Raw genomic sequence first — 25,639 nt, forward strand, 5'->3', positions numbered from 1 at the left:
TCCATATATTGGGTCATAGTATCTTCTGGCCCCTTAGTGAGCAATGCTTATTAGTTGGTATTCACCTTGATGAAGTATCTCTGTTGCCCTCAAGCAGCACTTTCTGCTAGCCCTGTGCCTTCTGCTCCCTGCCTTTCTTCTCTGTAGTGGCACTAGCATCTTGACAGCAGTCAAGCTGAAGCCAAGGCAGAGTGCAGAGTCCATGATTGCCACCAGCGTCTTCGGGAGCGTGCACTGGTTCGCAGTCTGGAGGGACAGGAAGGTTGTTTGAGTCATGGAGCTGGAAGCTGGTAGGCGTTGGACTGACCTGTCAGAGTGAAGATGGCTTGCGGCCCAATCCTGTTTCCAGGGAAGTTAGTGAGAGCATTGCCATGGGCGTTAGTGAGAGCAGGGCTGGGCCCTTAGTGGGACAAATACATTGAAATGAGGAGAAAAGGAAGCACTTTGTTTTAAAATGGTGGTGGCGGGTTGCTACATCCAGGGCACATTTAGTGCAAAAAATACACTGGGCTCCTTTCTGAGCTGAGGAGCCACAGATAAATGTTCCAGAGGAAGTGCTGAGTACTGGGCACAGTGTGGGGCTGGAAGTCCAGAGTTCTGGGTTGAGCAGAGCCGCTGTGACCAGTCTCATGAACAAATCTCTCCAGTTTCCCGAGGCTGTGCTTAACCCTCTATTAGAGGGTACCACATACGGGGACAGAGAGGCAACCGTCATTAAATTGCTGGGAGACCCTTGGAGAGCAGGCACTATAGAATTTCGAAGTATCATTCTGATGCTTGCTGGTGCACATGCTGTATCATCCCCTGCAGTGGCTGTGAATTCCTTGTGTAATTCAGCTCAGTCCAGTGGCCGAAACTCTTGTTTCATAGGATGGTAAGTTTCACTTTTTCTCCTCGACACAGCAATAATGGAATTAACACTTCATAATCGACCCTTCAGCAGGTCCTTTTTGTCCTGCATTGGTACATGGCATGTCCACTGGTGTCCACCATCCTTGTCTTTTGGCTAAGGTCTGCTTTTACTTAGTGTTTCTTGGAAACCTAACACAAATCATTACATGCACTTTGCCTGCCTGTCTTCTTTATGCCATTAACATGTCCTTTTCATGTAATCGATGTGCAGTTCCAGATACAAAATTTACCAGAAAACTTTATCTGACTCTTGGTTATATAATTATCAGTTCAAAGAGATCAGTGTGGAAAGGATAATTGGGGCAACTAATTACACCCTGGAAGAGATTTACTTTCCAAGAGCCTGAGTGCCTTAGGATTTTTCAAAATGACGAATTCATTGCCTCTGTTTTGTTTTCCTGCGCAATGAGGAATCCAGCTGTTGATTTTCTCTGCCCATGTGTACATGTGTACTGTATAGACATGTAATATATATGAACCTCAATGCAGACGAACATAGCAACTGCCAAACTGGACCAGACCAATGGTCCATCTAGCCTTGTCTGACAGTGGCCAGTTCCAGCTGCTTCAGGAGGAAAGGGCAGGGAGCCCTGCCCTAGGCAGGGAATTGAGTCCATAGGGATGTTTCCTCCTGACCCCCATCAGTTAGAGATAGATTTATGCCCTGCAGCAGGAGGGTTTATAGCCCTTCCAATATCTTTGTTTTTAAACCTTACTGTAACTATCTTTTTTTCTTAAAAAGGAAGTGGTAGAGTTGCAGGAAAACAGAGGCTCCTGTCCCACAGTCAACAGCACCCGTCTCTGCTAGGGACTGTCAGATATGACCACAATGACACTGCCTCCTTGAGGGGAAGGAGAGTCATTTGCAGGGACAGCTTGTTTATACAGCCAATCCAGAGCTCTGAAGCTGGGAGTAGCCCCTGGATCTGGATCGAGAACAGGATCAGGAGTTAGAGTCTAAATGTGCTGTCTTCATGAGTAACTATGGTTTGTTTGTACCTATAAAACACCAGCAAGTTGTGCATGCAGCTAGTGTTGTAGCTAGCAAATGTTTGTTACCCTCATTCCCCCCTCAGTCCTAGCATCAGGTTGTTACCCAAATTGTTGTCTTGTCTTAACCTAGACAAACGCTCTGGAGCAGAACCCACTTTTTTCTCTGCTGCACAGCTGTGTGGGAGAACTTTTGGGCTGTGTAAGGGAAGCATTATCCCTATTTTAAATGGGGAATTGAGGCACACGGTAGATTAAATGACTCGCTTAAGCAAAATCTGTGGCTGAATTGGGGATTGAATCGAGATCTCCTGAGGCCCAGAGTAGTGCCCTATCCACTAGTCTATCATTTTCCTCTAATTAGGAAGCAGTATTATTAGCTGCTATGGATCACAAGAAAGCATCCATGCAAATGCAACGTACTCCACTGGAAGGTAGTAACCTTTTAATATTCTAGTTACTGTGGTGGCCGCAATAGACAGGCAACGAATACCAGTGAGATCGTACTAACATAGATGAAATTATTTTAGTTTCCCTAAGCCGTAGTAATTAAATACAGTATATACTGATCTCTCACAATGACAGCCGCCCACAGAGCTAAAAACAGGAAATCCATTAACTTCACTATTTAAAAAATAAAATAAAAAATCTTCCCAACTAATTCCTCTGTCACTTAAAGTTCTACCTAAGAGGGCTAATTTAATGCTGCATTAACTCTGTGATATCGCCCTCTTGTTACCTAAGTAGTTTCTAATGACTACCCTGGAGAGCACTTGGAAGCTTTTAAAAGTTTTTATGCAAAAAATTTTTTCCATGTGGTTTATACTTTAAGAACAAAAGTTATTGATAACATTCTAAAATCTTTCAACAACATCAAGAACTATTCTCTCAGCTACAGAAATGTTAAATATCGCCAGGTTGTTATCTCTTAGTGCAAACAAGAGAAATCAGGAACGTGTTAAATAAGAAAATTGGTGCAACACAAAGTTAAACTGGGAGTGGACTCTTGTGTTAAATAGAGTTAAAGCCAGAATCCATTCTCTCCCACCTCCCCTGTATGTATGTATGTATATGTGTATATATATATATATATATAAAATTTTTTTTTTGAGGAACCTTTGCAAATACTTACCATGCCAAACGGAACTGCCAGGACCAGTCCCAAGGACTTCCATGGGACTATTAATGTGATTACAATAAGTGTGTGCATAAGCATTGCAGGATTGGGCCCCTAGAATTACGTTGGCTTTGTAGTAATGAATATAAATAAGAAAAGAATAGGTCAAATGTTAGGTCTATCAACCCATGTTCTAATTGCTTAGAGCAGAGTAATGGGAGTTAGAACTCCTGGGTTGTGTTATTGATTCTTCCCCTGAATTAATGTCTGATCTTAGGCAAGTCTGTTATTAACCATTCTGTGGGTCAATTTTTTCATACCTGTAAAATGAGAATAAGAATTTATCTCCCTCTGGGGAGAGACTTACCTTATTAATATTAGTAAATGACTTTTTGATGAAAGGCACTATGGAATTGCAAAGCATTAACTCCCCCATCTTTACCTCCCCCCCCCCCCACAATATTGCCCTTTTTGTAGGTTGTAGCTGATATTACTTTGTCTTCCTTATTTCTCTTGCTATCAGATTAAAGGTTTGCCTCTGGGTTTATGTGCACCAGCACCTTTCTATGTTTGTGATGCTTATGTGTTAGAAAATAAAAGCAATTTTCTTTTGTGGTTTTGTAGTAAAGTATTCTTGCAGCTCTTTAATGTTTTTAAGTCTTAAAGTTGAGTCTTCTCCCTTTCATCAGGGGAAGAGGAAGAATTATTGCTGAGACCTAGCACTTTTGAACATGAACAAAAGTCAATCAGAGTTGAAAGAATACCTTGTCTGTATTGTGTGGCAGAAATACAATACAGTGGATGCATAGAGATGCAAGGTTAACCGTCTCTGAAATGGATCCATAGTAAACTGCATGTGGCCGTTTGTTGTTTCTAGATATAATATGCAACTTACACGTGCACGGGGCTCCAATAAACTTCAAAGAAAAATATACAAGAAAGCCTTCGATTAAAAGTGAGTCGATTTTTCTCAGAGCTCGGTGTTGCAAGCAATGGTTTGGAAAAATGCATTTGAATGAAATGTGAAATATTGCTGCACTGGACTTATTTTTTTAAATCAGAAACTCATGCTCCATGACCATGAGTGTGAAGTAACCTCTTGTAAATCAAACTTCAAATTCATAATAGCACATTGCTGTGGCTATTGGAGAAGGGGAGTTTGGGGCTGAATCCGTGGCATTTTTATCAGGCTTTCTCATGTTTATAACTCATCTAATTGCATGGAGATCAGGAATTTCCACTAGGAATTGCCAGGAATACTTTCCATAAGGATCCCTGGCAGCCTTTTAAACTGACACAATAACTTGAAAGTGTTGATTTTTCTTTGCCTTTTTCTGTGCGTTGTGTGTATTTTTTTGGCGGTGATTGGAAGGTTTAACAATGTGCTGAGTGAGTCTTTATCCCTTTTATGGCTCTGTTGATATTTTGGAAGAGAAGGAGAAGAAAGGGTTGTACTCCGGCAGCTTTGGGTGGTGAGATGCAGAGGGAATGCTGAGTGTCTTGCAGCTATAACTTGGGAGAGTGCACTGTGTCTGAGGGTTAGAACCTGTAAATATTCTGTAAGTAAAGTTCGGCTGGACAGGGACGTAAAGCAATTCACCAAATACTTCTCAGGTATTTATACCTCATGTGGTATTGGCTTTTGCCATTTTGATCTAAATTTTGCTCTCTTTTATTACTGAAATTGCATGAGAGCTGAGTGATCCTGCACTTCTCAATGTTCATGACCCACATCTCTGCACCCCTGTTTTACTTTTTGTTCTCTGTTGTGCTGCTGGGAAATCTTTCCCACCGTTGAGAATAATATCCACGTTGATCTTGTCTTCACAAGGTTGTGCTTTTTAAAGCAGATGGTAGCTAACACACATGTTAAATAACACACGTTAAAGTCCTGACCCTATAGAATTCAGTGGTAGTTTTACAATTGACTTCAGCAGCGCCAGGATTTCACCTGTAGTGTAGGCCCAAGGCCATTTTTAGTTTCAGCAACTGTTAGCTGTTTGAGGTAAACACGAGGTATCAACACAAGGACGTTATCGATTTGTGTTAATAGCTAACACATGTTTAAAAACCCCACCTTTTTCTACTATAGCTGTAGCCTTCACTACCATAGGACAATGTTTTTGCTCCGAATGACCGAAGTGATGATGGATTTATGCAAATATTAAAATTAGGTAGTGGGCACTTCTTAAGCAATTTCAGGTTGTTGTTTTTTTTTTTATTTTAATGGAAACATTTCTATTGGTTTTAGGGTTTTTCCTTTCTTTTTTTTAAAGACTATCTTTATATACTCTAGAGTTAGGGTCAGATTGACCCAACTGTGTTCCTTTATTATTTAAGTATTTAAAGTTTTCTTCATCTTACAACTTTTAACATATTTTCACATGCTTACAATCTCAATAGCCAAGGCAGACAAAAGTGGAAGTGGAGAAGTGGAAGCCAGAGAGGTGAAATGTCTTGCTGGTGGAAATACAACACAAGTCTCCTGACAGTCCACTGGGACATGCTGCCTGCCAATAATGCAATCACTCCCTGTCGGGCTTTTTGCTTACTGCCAGGGTTGAATCCATTAATTGGTCTAGATAATACTTAGTCCTGCCATGAGTAAAGGGGCTGGACTAGATGACCTCTTAAGGTCCCTTCCAGTCCTATGATTCTATGATTTCATGGTAGTAGGCATTAAATGTTTGCAGCCTGGGGCCCTTATTCATAATACATCGTAATCATTAGCACAATACATTTTATTTTTGACAGGTGTCAAAAATATATAATGTGAAGTATGTCATAATAAATTTTCAAGGAGATAGAGAGGCTCAGAATTCGTTAATTTAATTCCATTCTGAGTAAGTCCATGCTGAGTATCTTTACTTTGACAGCCACTGATTGTGATGCATACTTTACACTATGAAGTTAGGTTGATGTTCAATCTACCAAACACAAATTGATTCGTTATTCTGCACCGCTGAGCTGGTGGTTGAATCTTTCCTTGGTACTGTCGAGGTGGTGGTGTACGGCTTCCAGAGCCAAAGGCTAGGCTGGAGCCCTACAATCACTATTGGCATTTCGACATCGTCAGTGGTAATCAGCCAGTGGGGAGATAATAACTATTTGCAGCTTTCTGAATGGTCCTGTGTTCTTAAAGAGATGAACACCGTGCATCTTCCCTGACCAGCCAACACTGATGTTGGTGAAGCTCTCCCAGTGATCCACCAGTGCTTGCTCACCATAGAAAAGTAGCCCTTTTGGTTGGTGTACTCTGTGGCAAGGTAGGCTGGTTCCAAAATAGGGATATGTGTGCCAGCTATTGCCCAGCTGCAGTTCAGGACCCCCATTGCTGCAAATCCACCCACTATGTCCTGCATGTTACCAAGAGTCACCATCCTGCATAGCAGGAGACAATTAATGGCCCTGCACGCTTGCATGATGATGTCCCTCTCTAGATTTTCCAACTCCAAAACAATTTCCCACTGACTGGTAGCCATCCAGCATTGCAAGCTTCCACTGAGCGATCACCATTCACCTCTCAACTGTTCATGCAGCTGTCGATTTTGTGTCCCTGATCTGGAGGAGTGGGGTGATCTCAGTGCACAAATCCAGGGGTGTGGCGGTGGCTTTTTGCAACCGCAAGTTCTGCAGCCATTGCTCATTGTCCCAGACCTGCATTATGATCCATTCCAACCAGTCAGTGCTCATTTTTCATGCTCAGAATTGGTGCTCCACCTTCTGCAGCTGCTCTGTGAATGCCACCAACAACCTTGAGTTGTTTTTTTGCTGTGTCCCACAGCAATCTGTCCTCCGCAGAGAATCATCATGTCCCCCATTGTTGCAGTTCTTCCTCTGGCTCTGCAAATACTGGAGGGTCTTTGTTTCTGTGTTTGCAATATTTGTGACAATAGTGTAGAGCTGTGTGGGTACCATGCTTCTGTTGGATGGTGAACAGTGAGAAGTGCCACATGGTTTTGTGGGAATTTAAAGAAAAGGCACAAAAATTATGGAATATAGATGGTATTATGGGATGGAGAAAGTTGCATGATGGGAACTTGACCCCTTGGTCTCATGCATTTCCAAAATTTCCCAAATGACAGTGTACCAGACAATGGCGAACTGCACTCTGGGACATCTTCCCATAGTGCACCGACACAAGCAGTCCTGGTGAAAATGCATAGTGCTGACGCAAGGAGCCAAGTGTGCACCAGTGATACATGAACTGCAGTGGCTTTATGCTGACATAACTTCCATTGACCAATGTCTGTACTATATACGTAGCCTAATATTCATAGGAAGATAGCGGCATTGTTTCACAACTCTTGTATGTGCAGTTTGACAAAGAGAAATCTATGAAGTATGTGTGTGCGTATGTTGTGTGTGTGTGTGTGTGTGTGTGTGTATTCAGTATACACACACATTGTAATGTACATATGAATGTGGGTATACATGTGTACAAAACCAGTAGTATACCAGTATACCTTGTCTCATGAGTTAGGAGAGAAAGTCAAAAAATGCAAATAAACTCTTCTGACTTTGGATGGTTGAATTTTTTTTGACTGACAAATTTTTCCAGGAAAAAAAAAAAGAGTTTCTTTCAATATGGGAAATTTTCTTTCATTTTGACTTGGATTTTTCATTTCCATTTTCAAAAACAAAATTGTAATATGAATTGAAATTTTTTGTTTTGTTAAATTTTCTGCGGGGGGGGGGGTCAGAGAGAATACAATTTTTTAAACAAAATCTTTGTGTTCAAAATTTTGTGGAGAAAAACCATGTGTTCTAGTTTTTATGGTAGCATCCAAAAGACCCAGCAAGGATGTGGGAGGTGAGGGACCCATTTTGCCAGGGTCTGTAAAAACACAAATGAAGAGACAATCCCTGCCCTAGACAACTGAATTACTTTATATAGTTTCCAGGGTCATGTTAGGGATTAGTCACTTTAAAAATAACTTGATTATATATAATATAATTAGATCTTTGTCATTATATATAAAAAAAATCCCACATTTCAAAAAAAAATCATATAGGAGATAAATAAGGGCTTAAGTAGTGGAAATCTTTCTGTAGTCATTAGTGGGCTTTGGATCAGGCTGTAATTTTCTCAGCTGTTGTTTGTGCAACTTCAGTGTCTTCTCCCAGCCCTGTTCTTCCCAACTGCCCCCACTGGCTATTCCATGCCGTTGGACCTATCTTGGACCTCATAAAACGGACAAAGAGAAGAAGAATGTACGAATTCCAAGGGTTGCTTGGCAAATTTTCAGAATTGCCTTGTTCTGTATCCACTAATATGTTTTAGGCTCATCATTGTTAATAACTCTGCTGTTTTTCTCATCAGGCATTTATTGGTAAATAACAATATAAAGCCAAAAACTGGAAGCCTTAATGACATAACACCATATAATCTATATTCCATTAGAAATAATACCCTCAATAGGGAGCCTTAATGACATTGCTTCAGAGCATTTTGGAGACCATTCATCCCAAAATGACATTTTAAACAGTGAGTACTCGTGATGTTTTCTACGGTATGTCAGATGTTCCTGCCAAATTGCATGGTCTTTCATGAAAAATTGCACATATACAGGCATTAAAGTGGCTCTCATTTCAAGCAACAAATGTTTTTAGTGCTGGAGATCTGTTTAAAGCAAGCTAGGTTTCCTAGCAGAAAGTTTGTGCTTATGGACAAACAGTTGTACGTAATTTTGGAAAAGAAAAATCTCTGCAGAAAGCAGAGAAAGCAAAAGTGGGAAGGGGGTGGAGGTGGAGGGGTAGAAACCTCTTAATGCTCTTTTTCCCCAACTAGATCTTTCAGCAAATGCAAAATGACTTATTTTGCTGCATCGAGTTAAGAGTATTTAACAGACATTTTCAATGCGTGTGAGGCAAGTGCAGCCACTGAAATCCATGCCATTGGCAGCTCACTTGATTTTATTTTTTTAAATTTGGATCCATCCCCTTCCGTGCTGAGGAGATAACAATGGCATTCATTGTGCTGGCGATGCAGCTGCTGAAATTTGACTAGATCCAACCGAAGCAAACAGGAGCAGGTGGGTCAACAATGCGACCCTTTCGTTCCCAGAAGTATCAGTATGCAGTGGGGGCCTGAGGGATCGCTGTACTGAGGTGAGACTGAAGTCTTAGCCCTAACTTGGAACACACGACAACGAGGATAGGTCGGCACACAATTTGGGGACTTGGGTTTCATGTGTAAGAGACCTCGAATGTTTCTAAATATTGTGGGATTAGTGGCATTTGTTGTCACTTGTTAAAACTGAACTGACGCGAGGCCTGGATTTCTTTCCTAAAATGCCACAATTGCAGAGTATAAATTTACATGATAAATTAGCATTACTAATGGCTGACAACTTCATTTTCTTCATCCCCATTTGCTGCTGGTATTTAGATCAGTGTGTTATTTCTAGTTTCCTATTCTTTAGTTTGCCATGTAAATATTATTTTTCTAAAAGTATTTATCATGTATGCCATTTAATCTGTAAATTTAACGAAAGCAAGAGAGAAATTTTTTTCCGGAAACAGCAAGGTTATTGATGACCAGTGATTATTTATATTAAACTAGTGCCTTTGGTGTGCTAGCACTGTCCAAGCAAATATTCAGGCTTGCATTTGCAAACGGGCAGTAAAAGTTCGATACCTAACCTCCCTTATAATTTAATGAGAGTTGGGTGACTAGGACTTGTCTACGCTGAAAAGTTGCATTGGTTTAGCTTTGTCTCTCAGGCTACGTCTACACCACTCGCCAGATCGGCTGGTAGTGATCGATCTATCGGAGATTGATTTATCGCGTGTAGTGTAGACGTGATAAATCGATCCCCGATCGCTCTCCCATCGACTTCTGAACTCCAGCTCAGAGAGAGGCGGAAGTAAAGTCGAGAGAGGAGCTGCAGCAATCGACCCCACGCCGTGAGGACGAGAGGTAAGCCGAACTAAGATATGTCAACTTCAGCTACGCTATTCTCGTAGCTGAAATTGTGTATCTTAGGTTGATCCTCCCCCAGTGTAGACCAAGCCTCAGGATGTGAAAAATCCACACCCATGAGATATATAGTTAGACTGACCTAAGCCTTGACGTAGACAGCGCTACGTTGATGGAAGAATTAAGTGTAGACATAGCCTTAGACTCCTTTGTGCATCCCAACTCAAAATGTTACCACCGCTCTTGCCTCAAATTGCTCACAAATCGACAAGAAAAAAATAAGGACGGGAGGGAGAAGGATATAATTTAAAAATCATTTTAAAGATCAACTATCCTTAACAGGTCCCCTACTTAGACTGTATTAATTGGCTGATTTCTTGTAGGCATTACATTTGGACCATGTAGGTCAGGGAAGCAACACTGAAGAGGCTGGGTAATCTCTGAATACAGCACCATTGTGCAGTAGGCAACATGGCCATTTGGTAACAGCCTCATACCCTTTGTAAGATGGCAAGGGATCTGAATTCTGAGTGTGTCTGGTGGAGGCTGTTAAGATGCAGACGTGAATAACTGCTCATAAAGTCAGCAGTTTGGAGAAATGGAAGCCATTTTGAGGGTTCTGTTGATGGATTGCATAATCTTAGTGAGTTTGAGAGAGAACAGAACTTCCCCCTTTTACACTCTACTGTATTTATAGCTTCAGTTGTGAACTTTAAAAGTGCGTGTTCATTGTTTTCAGTGTCTGCATGGCTTAGCTGCTGATTTCTAAAAGTGAAGAATGAGGTGCGTAGGTCTTGCTAATCCTACCCAATTGCATCATTTTTGATGCCACTCTATACATACATAAATGTGTTATGGGCAGAGCCAATTATACTCTGAAGAGGAAGGGTAGGTTCTAAACAGGGATGAGCCCAAGCCGTATAGGTCACATATGGAACTGTTCTTTCCCTAAGCATAAGGGTTGTTCAGGTCTGGGTTTTTAGGGTCAGAACAATCTCTAATTTTAAGATGAAATTTAAACAGGATAAGTGACTTATGGCTTGGAGAGAGAAGGTAAATGGGGGCAGAGCAAGTAAGAATAGAGGAAAATCATAGAAGAGGGAAATGAAGCAGCTGAAGCAGGAAAGGATTAGACTATGAACTAGTGCTACAGTGGAGGTAAGATCAGGACAATTTCCAGCAGCATTCAGGAGGTGCCATGAGCACATGAAGTACAAAATAAAATGTAAAGGAAAAATTAATATTCAGAGTCCAAAGGTGATTTCTGGTTTTCACAGCAAAGTTGGGGCAAGAGACAGTGAAGTCAAAGACATAGGACTTCAGCCTTTGGGGCTTTTTGGTGGTATGGAGTCATGTAGTGGCCAAGAAAGAACAAATCCAATATGGAGAGAGGGTAGAAGAGGGAGCAAACTTGGGTGCCATTCTTAAAGGTCAGAGGTGCAAGACTGGAGCTAATTGGAGGTGAGAAGGGGACCAAGTGGTGAGCCTTGCTTCATGCTGAAGTGGAAGTGACATGGGGAAGAAGTAGAAAGCTTCCACCAGAGATGAGTGAGATGGTAAGATGCAAACCAGAGGGGAGAATGCTGGTAATGTTAAGGTACGGAGGACAACGCAGTGAGAACCAGAGACATAACCTGATTGCACACATTTTACAATTCCCACTTACCAGCAGTAAGCAGTTTAAGGTTGGTGAGGGGGATTGGATGGACATTAGGAGAGGTCTGGAACTTGGAAAGGTGATGGTCATGAATTGAGGACTTGAAGATCTATGGGGTTGTGTGTGGTGGTCAAGAAAACTGATCTCTGTGCCCAGGTTACCAAGCTGTAGATACTCAGGGTATCAGGAAGGGGGTTGTTAATAAATCAGTGTGTGGGGGTATCTTGATTATAGTAATCACTCCCTCCTGCTCCAGTGCTTCTGATCTTAATATCAGATCTCAGCAAGTACTATATGACACTAAAGCTCTGTCTGCACTAGCAAAATTATCCATCGCTATCAGTGGGTGCAGGTCAACTGGAGCTGAATGCGATTTCACTGCAAACTGAGCAGATTTTAACGAAAGCTTCTGAAATGGTGCTGACCGCGATTTGTCCTTGGCTGCTCTTGTTCTTTAAACTGTGTTCATTGCTGGCTCAACTGCACCCGTTGTCAGCAATGGGTAATTTTAAGAGTTTTCTAACAACAGCTGGGCGGGGGGGAGCGTTGTTTACTCTGCTCTTGTTCATCAAGAAGATGCGTCTGTCTCTGGTTGCATTACTGATCATCCCCCTTTCTGGCATGTTTCAGACCAGATTATACTGTTGGATTGGTACCCAGATGGTGGTGCCAGGATTCAAAGTTGTAGCTTTGCAACAAGAAACACAGGTGCAGGGTGTTTTGACACACTTCTGGGGCTAGCCACGCACCAAGATGGCTTCTGCTTCCTTTGTATCTATCACCAAATATATAATACTCAAGAAGTACATAACATTGAATTATTTGTTGGTTCAGTGCATCTTCCACCAGCATTTCAGTGACCAGTACACTAAGTAATATTCCTTTCCATGCTGTCTGGTAAAATGTTATATTACTGCAAGGAGGAAAGTGTAAACAGAAAGATCTGAAGGCCATTTAGAAATGTAAAGTCTTATGTCCTCTTACCCGCAGATCCAACATGTATAGTGTATGTCTGCAAGGGAGCGTGGTGATTAACATATGAAAACGCTGATAACAGTGGGATTCTTGTGCAGGCTGAAGCTAACGAGATATACTACCATTTTGGTGCCAGTTAGACCCATAACTGCTATTTGTTGCTGGGTTTAGTAACAATTAACCTTTCACATTCTGCATTAGCCATTGCTTTTTTGTGCAGCTGCTTTTATAACAATATACTTCACTTCTCTCCACAGAAGCACTTATTTTGGCAGTTCAGCATCTATCCTAGAAACCACAGGATATATGGAAACAGAAGGGGATTTTTTTAATAGTCATTCATCGCTCAATCATTTAAAAAAAATCACTATGTGTTAGGAACAAAAAGTGGCTTCTGTGATTATTTTTATGATTATTTTGTAGTGAATTCAGCGTAAGTTTTTGCCCTTTTGCCAAATCCTGAATTTTAATCACCTAGACCTGATCTGCTATCAGGTGCCTCATTAGGAATAATGAGCTTATTTTCAACAACAGATGCCTTATTTCTGTCTAAGCAAAGGTGAAGGAAAAAAGCCTCGCTAAAGATTATGTACCAATTTCTGCTCATAATGGTATAAATCCAGTACATCACTATCTTTAAGGGAGTTACTACAGATTCACACCAGTGTAACTCGGAGCAGATCTTGCTGCTATATCGTCTTTCTTGACATATTTATCAGTGTTGTGAAACTCCAGTGAAGCCTGTAGTCGTGTATGTGTGGATACAGGTGTGTATATCTGTACCTCTTCCCAAGTGGCACTGCCTGGAGGTACATCTTTGAGAGACATACCATCTTCTAGAAGTTTGTCAGGCGCATCCCTTGTTGTGCCACAGGATTAATCACCACTTTTCCTGGCATACCAGTTGCAATCTGCATGATGGGCATTTCCATTGCATTGTTCTCACTGTGCCCGGTAATAAACCTTCCTGGGGTCGCTGGCATTGCCGACAGTGTCACGTACCTCTCCCTTTGCATGTTCCTGGGCAGCTAGTCAGTTTATGCCTGGTCCTTCCCAAGGATTCCAGTGTGTCATTTGTGGTGCAGCCATGCAGGCAAATGTTAACTCTAAATGTGTTTTCCTCATTAATCTTTCAAAGCTACTGCTCACGTTGACTTACCCGGGTAGCTTGTCCATATTCTGCTATGTCAGACACTTTTACAACACTTTTAAAAACAAACTCTTTAAAATCCCCAAGCCCTGACGATCCGCATGCGTAGATTTAAAACTTGCAAGCTCATCTACTATTCAAAATGAAGACTATCCACAGTTATAATAGCTCACATGTCTGTACATCACCTACAACTGTGGGCTCTCCATTCTGATGAGCGCTACTGCTCTATAAATATGCAATAATAATAATTCTGAGGTTTGTTACCAATATATTGGAGGGTCTTCAGCAAAAAGCAGCCTCCACGCTTGTTCAACCATTGATGTTTCATAGATGAGTAAGTATTGTTCTTTCATTTTAAAGATGGGGAAATCAAGGCACATAGGCTTTGTCTAGACAGGATTTAAAACCCCTCTGAATGCTCATTAAGATGCAGGCTAATGTCCGGACCGCAGAGAGATTTTTGAGGGCCCAGGGCAAAATCTGAAAGTGAGCCCCCCTCACCAACTTCCAAAAAATTGTCACTGAGGGGTGGCGGATGGAAATGGGAGGGGAGTTGGAGGGTGAGCCCGCACTGGACTTCTGTCCTGTGATGCTGGGAATGGTGACATGACACGCAGGGTCACAACCCCACTCAGGTTTGGCTCAGCCGCCCTTCTCTCGGGACAGAGGGAATGCCGGGCCAAATTTACTGAGTGGTGCTGTGATCCCGGGTGCCTGGTTGCAGTGCCAGTCAGTTTGGAGGCCTTTTTGAAGGAGGGGGCGCCTGGGATAAAAACTGCCCCATTTTCCCCCCCGCCCCACCTCAGGTGGCCCTGGTTAGCATGTTTGAAGCCATGTTAGATGGCCATCTTGTCATCTGGAGGGGGAGAGCGAGCTTTTCAATTGTGATAAGCTAACTTGATTGAGTTAACATGATTGAAAAGCACACCTGTTTTGCCTATCAAGACATACCCACAGGGATTAAGTGATTTCCTCAAAGTCAGACAGCAAGTCAGTAGCAGATCTCGGAATAATACCCAGTGCTCCTCAGTCTTTGCCCCATACACAGCTCCACACTGATATTACTAAATAGCTCAGATCAGTTGTGCAGCCAGCATCCACAGATGTCCGTTGCTGTATAGATCCCTAAATCTTTGTGACTCAAGAGATGGCCATTGTTTTATCGTGCACAAGAAGGCACATGTTTGAAGTAGGCATTAAATGGATTTAGACCTTTATTTCTGTAAAGCCATAGTTGTGTTTACCTAAAACAGTTTTATATTCACAGTTATTAGGTACACAAGTACAAGAAAAAGTTGCCTTGACTCAGTCATTTAGCATACTTCTGTGCAGCTTCAGGGTAGAACTATATTCCATGGAAAAACGTGCAAACAAAAATATATTTGTGGTTCAGAGTAAAACTACTGGAGCAGTCTTTACTTTGGTTCTTGCAGTGATATACTGTTGCTTCATAGTATCCTTCACTTAATGACAAAAGATCCGGTAGAGTTTGACTTCATCTGTCGAAACATAACGACTGTGTTATTCTTGCTCCTTCTGAATAATCATTTCAATATTTATACCGGATACATTGCAAAAAACAGAATGCAAAATCCAGATTTGCATAAAGGAGGCTGTACCTGAATGTCTCCAATGTATAAAATACCTTGGGTAATAGCTTCACGGTGTGGTTACAAGGATGGATTTTGAGTTCCGCTATGCTAGTAGAAATCCGGAATAATTCCACCGAGGCCAGTAGAATAGAAAACAGACATGAGGGAAGAATTGGACCCTTTAGCCTTTATTCATTGAGCTGTGGTTAAGGAAGGATTTTCCTTATGGTTCAGAACCCTTGATAGTTTTATGCTGAAGTTGATAATGCCTAAGCCTAAATGGAATTTTTGATCATACTGTCTTCAAGATATAGGGCTGGGTACTCTGTGGGTGTCCACTGGCGTAGCTCCATGAAAGTCCATGGGACCTCTGCCACGTATGCCTGCTGAGGAGAATGTGGCTCATGATGTCAGGGGCCTAGCATTCCGAAAGAAAAGTCTTCTACGTGCGTTTAGCAAATTTTGTGGCTTTTAAGCAATAGCAGAGCGTGAGCAAGAAGCAGATTTCAGGCCAGCTGTTCAGATGAGTTTTAAAATAGTGTTTGCAAAACCAAAGTCCTGAAGTGGATACTTAATTAAGGAATTTGCTCATGCGCAACCTTCTACTCATCCTCAATTTTCAGATGAAGTCTTTGGGGCCCTATCACAAGAGCTAAAAGTGATCTCTGCTCCATCCAGTAGAGGGCGGTCTGAATAAAAGTGCTGAGCCTTTGTTGGGTACAGTATATCTCAATAACAGGGTACTTTCTCTGTGTATCTATTAGTGGTGAAAGGTGCAATCATTTGTTCTAACCTAATCAGCTAGATGTTGCAAACATTTGAGATGAGCAGTTGCTAGGACAATGCTGAGAAACCTTTGGATTCTTGAATCAGAATTTGTCTGTAGAAGAATGTAGCCACATAAACTATTACAAATAAATAAAATGAAAAGCAAATTTAGATCTCCATAGAGGCCCTGGGAACTAGACTTTGAAACTTTCAGTTCCGGACATATATTTTACATAAATTTGCTAAACTGTAAAGGGATCTCTGTTGTGAAGCTGAGATTGCTCTAGACTGAAACACTCTGGTAATATGACTTTTTGTTTTCAGCAGTCAGCTGCTACAATAGCCTCAGCGTGCTGTTTACCCTCTTGTGTTTTTCCCCCCCCTTAAAATTAGCAACTACAGCATTTCTCCGGGAATTAATATTTTAAAGGGACAAAGCCAATTTGAAATCTAAAGAGAGAAGTTTTGGCCGGGATTACTGCTGTTCTTGGGTTTTACTGCCACTTCCTATGGTTTTGTAATCATATTTTCCTATGTTTTTTTTTAAATATTTCTCTCACTTGTAAAAACCCACATAAAAGGTGAAATTTCACAGACTTAGTGACAGAGGACAAGCAGCAAAGCTTAATACCCACAAAATGTGCATGGGGCTGTAATAGGAACAAACAAAAATCTCCATTCTCTAGTTTTTTCTTTCTAATCCCTTTCAGTTAGTCGTAGGTGGCATACACAATGTTAGTTGGTACCACTTTCAGTCAGAAGTGTGATTTGATTGTTTTTAAGATCGTGCTGCCCCTTTAAACAGTTTTAATTGTATGTAACCTCAATTCCATCTACATGTGGACTGTGTTCAGAGAGAACTGAGTAACTAAGGATCAAGTTAAATCAATAATTTCATAGGGTTTTTATATTCTGCTTCTCATATGCTTAAAATTCCTTGAAGAGTAATTAACAGCAAACCATTTCTCTTATTTCCACTTTAGGATGGGAATCTCAGCTTCTGGAAACGGGGTTCTTAGGAATATTCCTGTGCCCGCTCTGGACTCTCTCTCGGTTACCTGACTATTCTCCGCCTTCCCAAATTGTCATCTGGGGATTTCGATGGCTCATTTTCAGAATCATGCTTGGAGCGGTAAGCGGAACTATAAGCACTTATGCTTCTGCAGACTTCTGAGATCATATTAGCAAAAGAAGATGATCTCTTTACATTTTACTAGAGAAGCTAATTCTAAATGTTTAATCCTGGCAGAAAATCCACTTGCTTCCTATAACTGATATAATATTTCTTTTATGTTCTGTAGTTTAGGATGGTCTCTGGTTATAACCAAGGAGAATGCAGGAGGAAATATTTGGTGTTCTGTTTCATTGACTCTTTCACCTTGTTATTGGTGTCTACCTTTAACGAGATCAACAGATATAGGACTAGGAATGTATATGAACATTTTAGCACTGCTATTACAATTTTAATGGGGCGGGGGGAAGGAGGGAAATCATTAATTTTGAAAGCTTGTCCCTTAAAAATATTTTGTAAAGTGATTTTGAAGGTTCTGAAACATGATTTTCAGCACCTTGGGTGAGAACCCCAGTGTGAAATCCCCAAGCAGGAGCTGTACCAAGTTCTTTGCATACCGTATTGAAATATCACTCTCGAGGCCTTACACTGTCAAATGTAGCAAGTGCTGCACTGCTGTCAGCTGCGAATGGAGATGGTCAAGAGTCTTGAAAGCAAAAGAACCCGTCAGCAACTGATGTTTCTTTTATTAAAATTAAAGTTGGGGCCCGGGCACAACATTTGGAGCCGAAACAGAATTTTGGATACCCCACGGTTCTTGGCTCTTAGCCCAAGAATTAGCCTGAGGCCATGTAGGAGTTTGTGGGTCCCCATTTGTGTTCAGCTTCTGAAAACCTCTCTCCCACACTAAAGTTCAAGGGAGCCTGGAACTGATATCAAAATGTAAACAATATGGAGTTGTTAAGGTCTTCACCTCCAGACTTAAAAACCTGACACCAGCTAGGTTTGCTTTAGGCCTAATGCTTTGAAAGAAGTGTAACCGTAGTAGTAATAGTAGAGGGTTTTGCAGATGAGTTTTTGAGTTGGGAAATACACACAGTATGTTTGTTGCATCTAAATGAGACTTCTCAGCTCAAAGCAAGTCAGCCTGATTCTGGGAACCCTTATTCACATGAGATGCCTTTACTCATGCAAGTAATCCTATTGACTTCAATGCAACTGCATGTTGAGAATGGACTGCTCAACCAGGGAAGGGTTTATAGGATTGAATCATTGTTGGAATGTCTCTTGAGTGCCTTGAGAACTTCTGGCTAAAATATGCTATACAAACCATGCCATTATTCATTATTAAACATAATCTCCATTTTGAGAAATCAATCTCTCTTTATATATAGTAATGTATAAATAAATTAAAAGAGGGATAAGCATAGACATTGGCACCAAGAACAACCTCAACACGGCTTTAAAGACCACCTTATCTCAAAGTTAAGGCTGTTTGATGCATGTATAATCTCAACTATACTTTAAAGAATGGAAATTTGGGCTCTTAAGAAAGCTGGCTTTTGTAGACTGAAAAACTTTGAAGTCTTATTTGGCAGTGTCCGAGATCAGATGGGAAAGGCGAAGCGAATGTAAAGATCTCTGTGCTGGGCTGAACAGTTCAGTACATTTCTGACGAAGATGATATTCTGGTTTGGGCTTACCTAGGTAGATAAATGAAAACATGACGTCAGTCTCGCAGTCTGTTCCATGGAGTCTTCCTGCTGGTGACAGATGGGAGAAACGCTATTAGAAAAATGACTGGAATGACTATCAGCAAGGTCGTGGATATATAAGGGAGAGGATGGGAATTAACTGAAACAGGAGGTCTCTGGTGGTTTTCCTACTGACTGTGAAAAAGTGACATTAACATTGAAGTCTGAAATCCAAGCGGAAGCTAGTGCACCGTCTCCCAGATTGTGAAAGGGAAAAGGGGGAAGTAGCATCTGTAAATTACCTACCATAAACTAGCAATGAATTTGTAACTAATTGTGCATAAGCTCTGCTGGAATGTCAGCATCCTGGAGCTAAGTACTCCAGAGCTGCTGGAGGGTCACTGCAATGGCCCCCCGCCAGGGCATAGAGGCCCCATCTGGTCAGGTCCAGGCTGAAATGCTGTTCTCCTGTTTACTGTCCAGCTTTTGTGCTGTGTAGTGTGATGTCTGAGCTACCTTAAGCTGTACTTAGAGCTCTGTGGCGGCAATAACTTAAGCCTCCTGGGGACTCATGAAATCTCCCTCTCCTTTACTGTGGCTCGTCTGTGTAGCATCACAGATTTCCCTCCCCTACTTTCTGTTTGAGAGACCTGCTCTGTCCTCCTCCAGGAAACTCACCCTTCTGCTCTACTCCTCCAAGGTCCCATAGCATACGAAACTGGGGCAGGTTGTGGGAAAGGTGGCTGTTGGACACTGATTCATAACCCTTGGAATTAAGGGACCCAGTCACATGGCTCTGCATGGGGGCCTCAGATTTACTTGGACTGACCCTGATGACTCTTGACTGTCAGAGGTGGTGACCTTTGTTGCAAATATCAGTGATTTGCTCACGAGAACTTTCACACATCCCCTTGTGATTTAGGAACTCGTAACAAGAAGCAAAAATGAAACTGCAGTGTAACTATTTACATTTGTTTCACTCCAAAACGTCATCCAGTTCTGACCTGTACAAATCATGTTTTTTTTTCCAAGTTGGAGAGGGAAGGCTGTAGCAAAATGGGACATGGGATTGGAAGTTTCTTAAGTGGATGGTATTTTTGTTTTAATCAGGTTTAATAGCAGACTGCCTGGTTTTTTTGCGTTCTCGCCTCTCTTTTCAAAAGCTTGTAACAAAGCTTCTCTCTGCTCCAAGTGTGTTCTGTGACTTCCTGCTGAGAAAATTCCTGTGTAAAGAAGCCTTTGAAATGAATCAAGAGGGAGGTGGTTCACAGGTCAGTCAGTTGGTGCAAATAGATTTGAATTTGGGAGCAGAGACCGAAGTTATTTGTTAAATTTCCATCAACCCACACATGGACCTTGAGAAATTTCTTTTTCTCATAAAACTCAAGTGATCCAGAGTGGTTATTTTCTGTCGCCAGCATCCACGACTGCCAGGAACACACGAATGGCTGTCAAATCAGTTAAAGATGTGAAGAAAACTTGGAATCATTTGTCTGTATAATGAGACGCTAGACATTTGAGAGAGTGGGGGTAACCAGAGAGCAAACCAAAGAAACACACACATGTATATGTGTGCTTACCAATTGGGAATTTTGAATTAAGTTTGGTGTTTTCTTTCCAAGATCTGGACATGAACTTTTTTTTAATTTTTTTGCTGGGCCTGGCATTCGCTAGCCAACTCCATATAGGAAGCAAGTGTAAAAACAATTACCGCCTTTTTTATCTGTACAGAATCGCAAATCTCTTTCCTGGGTCCTTATTGTAACTCCTTTTCTCAGGCCTTAAAGCTTACAACTTCTCAAATTTGTGTTACCTGACCTTTAAAAGGCTTGACAGAGTCCATGGCATGGGAATTACAGGCAAATTGGATCTTATCAGCAAGTTTGTTTCCCATTTTTCATTTAAAATGGAAGTCTAGTTCTGTGAATGCTCCTTTCTTCTTAATTGTATAATGTATTTTACCTTATGTGACACATTTAATATAATGCATCGTGAAAAAGTTACATGCTCTCTGATATCGCTGAGTTATCTCAGTTCTGTTTCTCACTGTTATCTGGAGAGTAATAACTCTCCAGTTAGTTTTAAAGAGAGCCTTGAGCAAAATAGATGTTGCCCCTGGAGTGACTTCTTACGTCTTGCTTGTTGATATATAAGTAGCAGGCATCTTAGAGCAAAAGATGGAAAGGTCATTAAAAGAAGGATCTAATCCAAGCAAGTGGAAATCAGTGATTGATGATACCTTTAATGTCTCAGTGCCCAAACATATATATGTTTCCTTGTAGGCTGGGATAATGAGGCTGACAGGCCCTGGAAAGCAAGTTTAACGCGTGAAACCAAAGTTTCCTCCCAGACCATATGTGCACCTGTTCCAGTGCAGTCTTTGATTTCTGCTCTAATCCAGGCAGGAGCTGAAACATATGCACAAAAGTGGACTGAATGAAGGTTTCCCATGGGTGGGATTGGAGGATATTATATGTAACAAAAAATTCACGTTAGAATTTCCTCTTTGGTTATTCACTTATTCCTCTAGCTGACCAAGATAAAACGTCCTTGTAAAACCTCATCTTCCAAGCAAGTGGAGTTCCCTTGGGCAGTCTTTGGATTTCTCATCTTGTGATTGACTTTAGGTAACTCACACAAAGTCCAATTTTAAAAAATGACCGTACGTGATCAAGTCTATTCAACGTAGCAAGTGTGCTGGTTTTCAGCCAAGAGCATTTCCTTGTCTGTGGCTTTGTGCTGTGGGTTTGTGACTGTGGCTTCATGTTATGAAGAGTAATGAGGGAAAACCATGGAGAGCTGAATGGTCAGAATCAGACCCTGAATATTCCTGATATTTACAGGAGGATTAATAAGGGCTAGGGTGTGTGGATGAGTGACCACACCTTCCTATGCAGAATGGGGAGATAGTGCTGAACGTGGCTAATTTCCCTTGGGCCACACCTACAGTGAGTCCTCCAGGAAGTGGGGACCTGTGCCATGTGTGTGAGGGGGGAGAACTGAGGGGCCTGCAACCCCCATTCTATCCGTGTGGGAACTTATCTTAGACTGAATCCCTCTAGGCTGTAGAACCTGCTTTTAAGGGAGGCTCGGGGGTAACGGACAGCCTCCTCCCCCCACTGGAGCTGTGCAGACAGGGAGCATTTCAGGGGGCCAAAGAGGGGATTGTGGGGGACGCTAGGGTGCTGCACAGATATCCCTGGTCTCTAGCAGATCCTTGCTGAGATCTGCATTATCTGGGGTCCAAACCCCTCCCCAGTGAAAATTCACAGTTTTCTCTTCCCCATCCGGCAGTGTTTTCTGTGGAAATTTGGGCTTGGGGAGTAGAGCAGAAGGGCTCCTCAGCTGCCAGACCCTTCACCTGTGGAAGCCCTCTTCCCCCCCCCAAGAGAAATCCACTACCCCCACCCCATTCAATTTCCATACTAGGGGACTTTGCAAAGGATCGCTGGTCGAATACCAGTTATACACAGGTGAGCTCCCCATCAGATGCCACTGTCTCTGAAAGCCTGGCTCAGTTCAGCAATCTGATGCAGCATGTCTGGTTGAATCAGAATCAGATGTAATACCTTTGAGGACAGAGAAGCATGTGCCACTTTCATAGCATCACTCTCTGTCAAGGAGACAGCTTTGGTTGTTAGGATAGTCTGCAGCTTTGGTATCTGCCTAGGCTCCTCCTTGCTTCCTGATAATCCAGAGAGCTGCACTAAAAAACACTGGTGGCTGGCCAGGAGACTCTGTCCAATCTTGTTTTGGCCTACGTGACCCCACATCCATGCTCTCCAGGCTTGATCACTGTTATGCACCGTATGTAGTTGGATGCCTATGTAGAAGTGCTCTTTGCCTCTGAAAATCACACCACTTCCAGGTAGGCACCTAAATATGGGTCTGGAAATTTTAGCCTCAAACGCTCCAGTGGTGAGCTCAGTACGAATGTTTCGATATAACATCTCTCTGAGGCTGAAACCAGATGGTCAGCTTTAATAGGGAGTCTTCTTCTGACATACAATATGGTTTACTTCTTTGGGGGTTTTGTTGGAGTGCTCTTGCTAGCCCTAGCACCATTCCCCTCCTCCCCCAAAGGACAATCTGCTTTCATCATTTCAGAAACATTTGCTTGTTGCAGACCCTCCTGATGCTCTTTGTTAGCAGTATGTTTTCCACTCAGTCGTTTTTCTTCTTCTGAAATAGGGAGTGTGGGACCGATTCCTATATTGTTCAAGAAGCGAGGGTGTGAATTGCGTTTCCAAGGTTTTTTCCTCCAGTGTATTCTGTTTACCTACTTTTTCCATACTCTGTTTCAGAACAAGGCTCCAGTAACCACGCATAATTCATCCGCTGCACTTCAAGTGCTCGCACACATGTAAACACTTAAAAACGTTGCGCCAAAACAAATGTTGATGCCCTTAAATCCATGGCAACCTTTCCATATCAGTCCCTTCAACGAGCAGATAGGCAACTTGTTCTGTGGTCACTGGGTACCATGGAATTCCGAACTGAAAGAACGGAGGGGTAGGGCGAAAGTTTTGTTGTTTGCTCACTCTGAATTTGCATGTTCATTGTTGTTGATCTCGCCAGAATGTATTAACCACACGCTCGAGTGCTTCCCGTAACCACTCGCCCCCTCTAATGACTTCCTGAAGAAGAGCTGCCAGGACTGCAGCATGATTGACTAATGGTAAAGAAAAACAAAGGAGACAATTTTCTGCTTTAAACCGAAACTCAGCGATGTGTGTTGTAAAGTCCAGTGAGGTTTGTTCGCGCTACATCATATTTTTGATTTCTTAAAACTGAAGTGTTCTAATAGAAAATTTGTTTTTTTAAACTCCTGAAAGCTCAATTTGTTGAAAGATTCAAAACCTCAGAAAAAATAGCGTATGGAAGAGGGCACCACTCAACTGCTGTCCCACTTCAATGGTTGATAGGCCACAAATGTGAAGCCCCTTTAAACATCCGAACGAACCTATACGTCACTATAATACACCGTGGTTTAGCTGAGCACGCATTTATTGTTTGTATTACAGTTGCACCTACAGGACTCAACTGAGATCAGGGCCTAGTTGTGATAGGTGCTGTACAAGCACATAATAAGAGACAGTCCCTGCCTTCAAGAGCTTACAAGAGAGATGACCCGCTAACGGTAGGAGGGGAAAACATTGGCACAAAAAAGAGAGAGTGTGAGTAGCCTAAAGTCAGGTGAGTATCTGAGCTGGGAGCGGAACCCAGGTCTCCAAAGTCTCAGCCTGATGGGTCTGTAGGAGTCCAGTGGATCATGCTACCTCCCCTGCTTTTCCAACTGAAGAAAGGTGGTTATTTTACGGTTTGTGTTTTTTTTGTTTTTTAAACAGCGGATACAGATTTTAGAGCGTTGTGTGGTTGAAAAGTGAATTCGGAACTTGGGGATACGAAGCAGTTATGGCTGCACCTTGTTGTTCGGCTTCCAAAATTCGATTCTCAGTTTGCGCCTTATAAGCTTGTTTTGGAGAACTAGAAAGCTGGATATTTAAAAGTGAAGTACTCTTTTGTTCTCTATTAAATTGTCAAAAGATATTTAACACAGCCAGTAGAGGGTCGTCTTCCATTCCATCTTCCACATCTTTGGTGATTTGGTTAAAAAGAGGATGATAAGCGTTGAAGGACTAGACCAGTGGTTTTCAGCTTTTTCCATGCTGCAACCTCCATTTCTACTCTGGCGCTCTGCTCCCATCTTGGTGTCCCCCATTTAGGAGTAAGAGAGGGACAGGGTGGTCGCAAGCCTGCTGGTAACCTCCAGATTGAGAACCCTGGAGCAGTCTGGTCTATTTAATCTTTCTAACTGTATGGCTCAGCCACACGTAAGCCTAGCAGGTTGGAGGAAGACTTCTGAGTGCTTCACGTTAGCAAGCTTGCTGGACTCAGAAAGATAGCGCAGGAATATTTTGCCTTGCAAAGCAGGCTGTTCTCTCTCTTTTTGTGCCTCCCTGTGAATAACAGCACATTTAGTCCTTTCAGGGGCTTCAGTAACGTTGGACCTGATTCTCCTCTTGCTTGCATTGGTCTCAAACTGGTGTTTAACTCCAGAGATTTTGATGGCATTTCTCCAGATTTACACTAGTATAAGTGAGAGGGAGATCAGGCCCGTTCCCTAAGAAAGCCTCCCAACATCCCTGTGAAGTATGCAGTGTTATGCCATCTAAAACCCTGGCAATACCGGCCCTTAGCAAAGAAAGCAAGCAGTTACCTCAGGGGCGGAAGTGGCTCTTTACTCCTGGAGGATGAATCTGCATTGAGGCGGGGCTCTGTAGCAAGTAGTGTCCAGGCTTTCTTGGACTGATCATCACATCAGGGACTGAGATGAGTGGGGAGCCAGAAGAGAAAATGAAAGAGAAACATTAGTGATTAGGAGAACCCTCCGCTGGGAGATGATGCAGAAAGATTGATGATGTCTATCATGAATCCTGACTCGCTTACATTGCCACGTGCTATAAGGGGCAGGAGTTCTTGCCATATACTGCGCCGTCCATCTTCTCATGCTGTTGAATTGGTGTCTGGCTCCAGAGGGTGGATCCTGATGGTGCAGTCATCCTACAACTTTATTTTAAATCCTTGCCTCCAGTGACTGCTAATCAGGGCCGGCTCCAGCTTTTTTGCCACCCCAAGTGGCAAATGGCGGGGTGGGGGTGGGGGAGATAAAACCGCGATCGGCGGCACTTCAGCAACTGCTCTACCGTGCTGCTTCATTCTTTGGCGGCAATTCAGCGGCCAGTCCTTCCCTCCAAGAGAGACTGAAGGACTTGCCACTGAAGACCTGGATGTGCCGCCCCTTTCCATTGGCTGCCCCAAGCATCTGCTTCCTGCACTGGTGCCT

At 42.3% G+C, this 25,639-nt stretch overlaps 1 protein-coding gene across 6 annotated transcripts in view; it reads left to right on the plus strand.

The window, feature by feature from the left end:
* Positions 1-25,639, plus strand: part of LMF1 (lipase maturation factor 1) — a 330,506-nt gene that overhangs the window by 82,072 nt on the left and 222,795 nt on the right. For all 6 annotated transcript variants that reach the window (XR_004002415.1, XM_030578587.1, XM_030578585.1 and 3 more), the window contains exon 4: positions 17,070-17,218. Coding sequence is in view for 5 of the 6 variants with exons in the window: in XM_030578587.1 (XP_030434447.1) it covers positions 17,070-17,218 (149 nt within the window). In the remaining variant the exon portion in view is untranslated. The remainder of the gene's footprint in view (positions 1-17,069; positions 17,219-25,639) is intronic.

The sequence above is a fragment of the Gopherus evgoodei genome, chromosome 10 (assembly GCF_007399415.2).
Source record: "Gopherus evgoodei ecotype Sinaloan lineage chromosome 10, rGopEvg1_v1.p, whole genome shotgun sequence".
NCBI lineage: Eukaryota > Metazoa > Chordata > Testudines > Testudinidae > Gopherus > Gopherus evgoodei.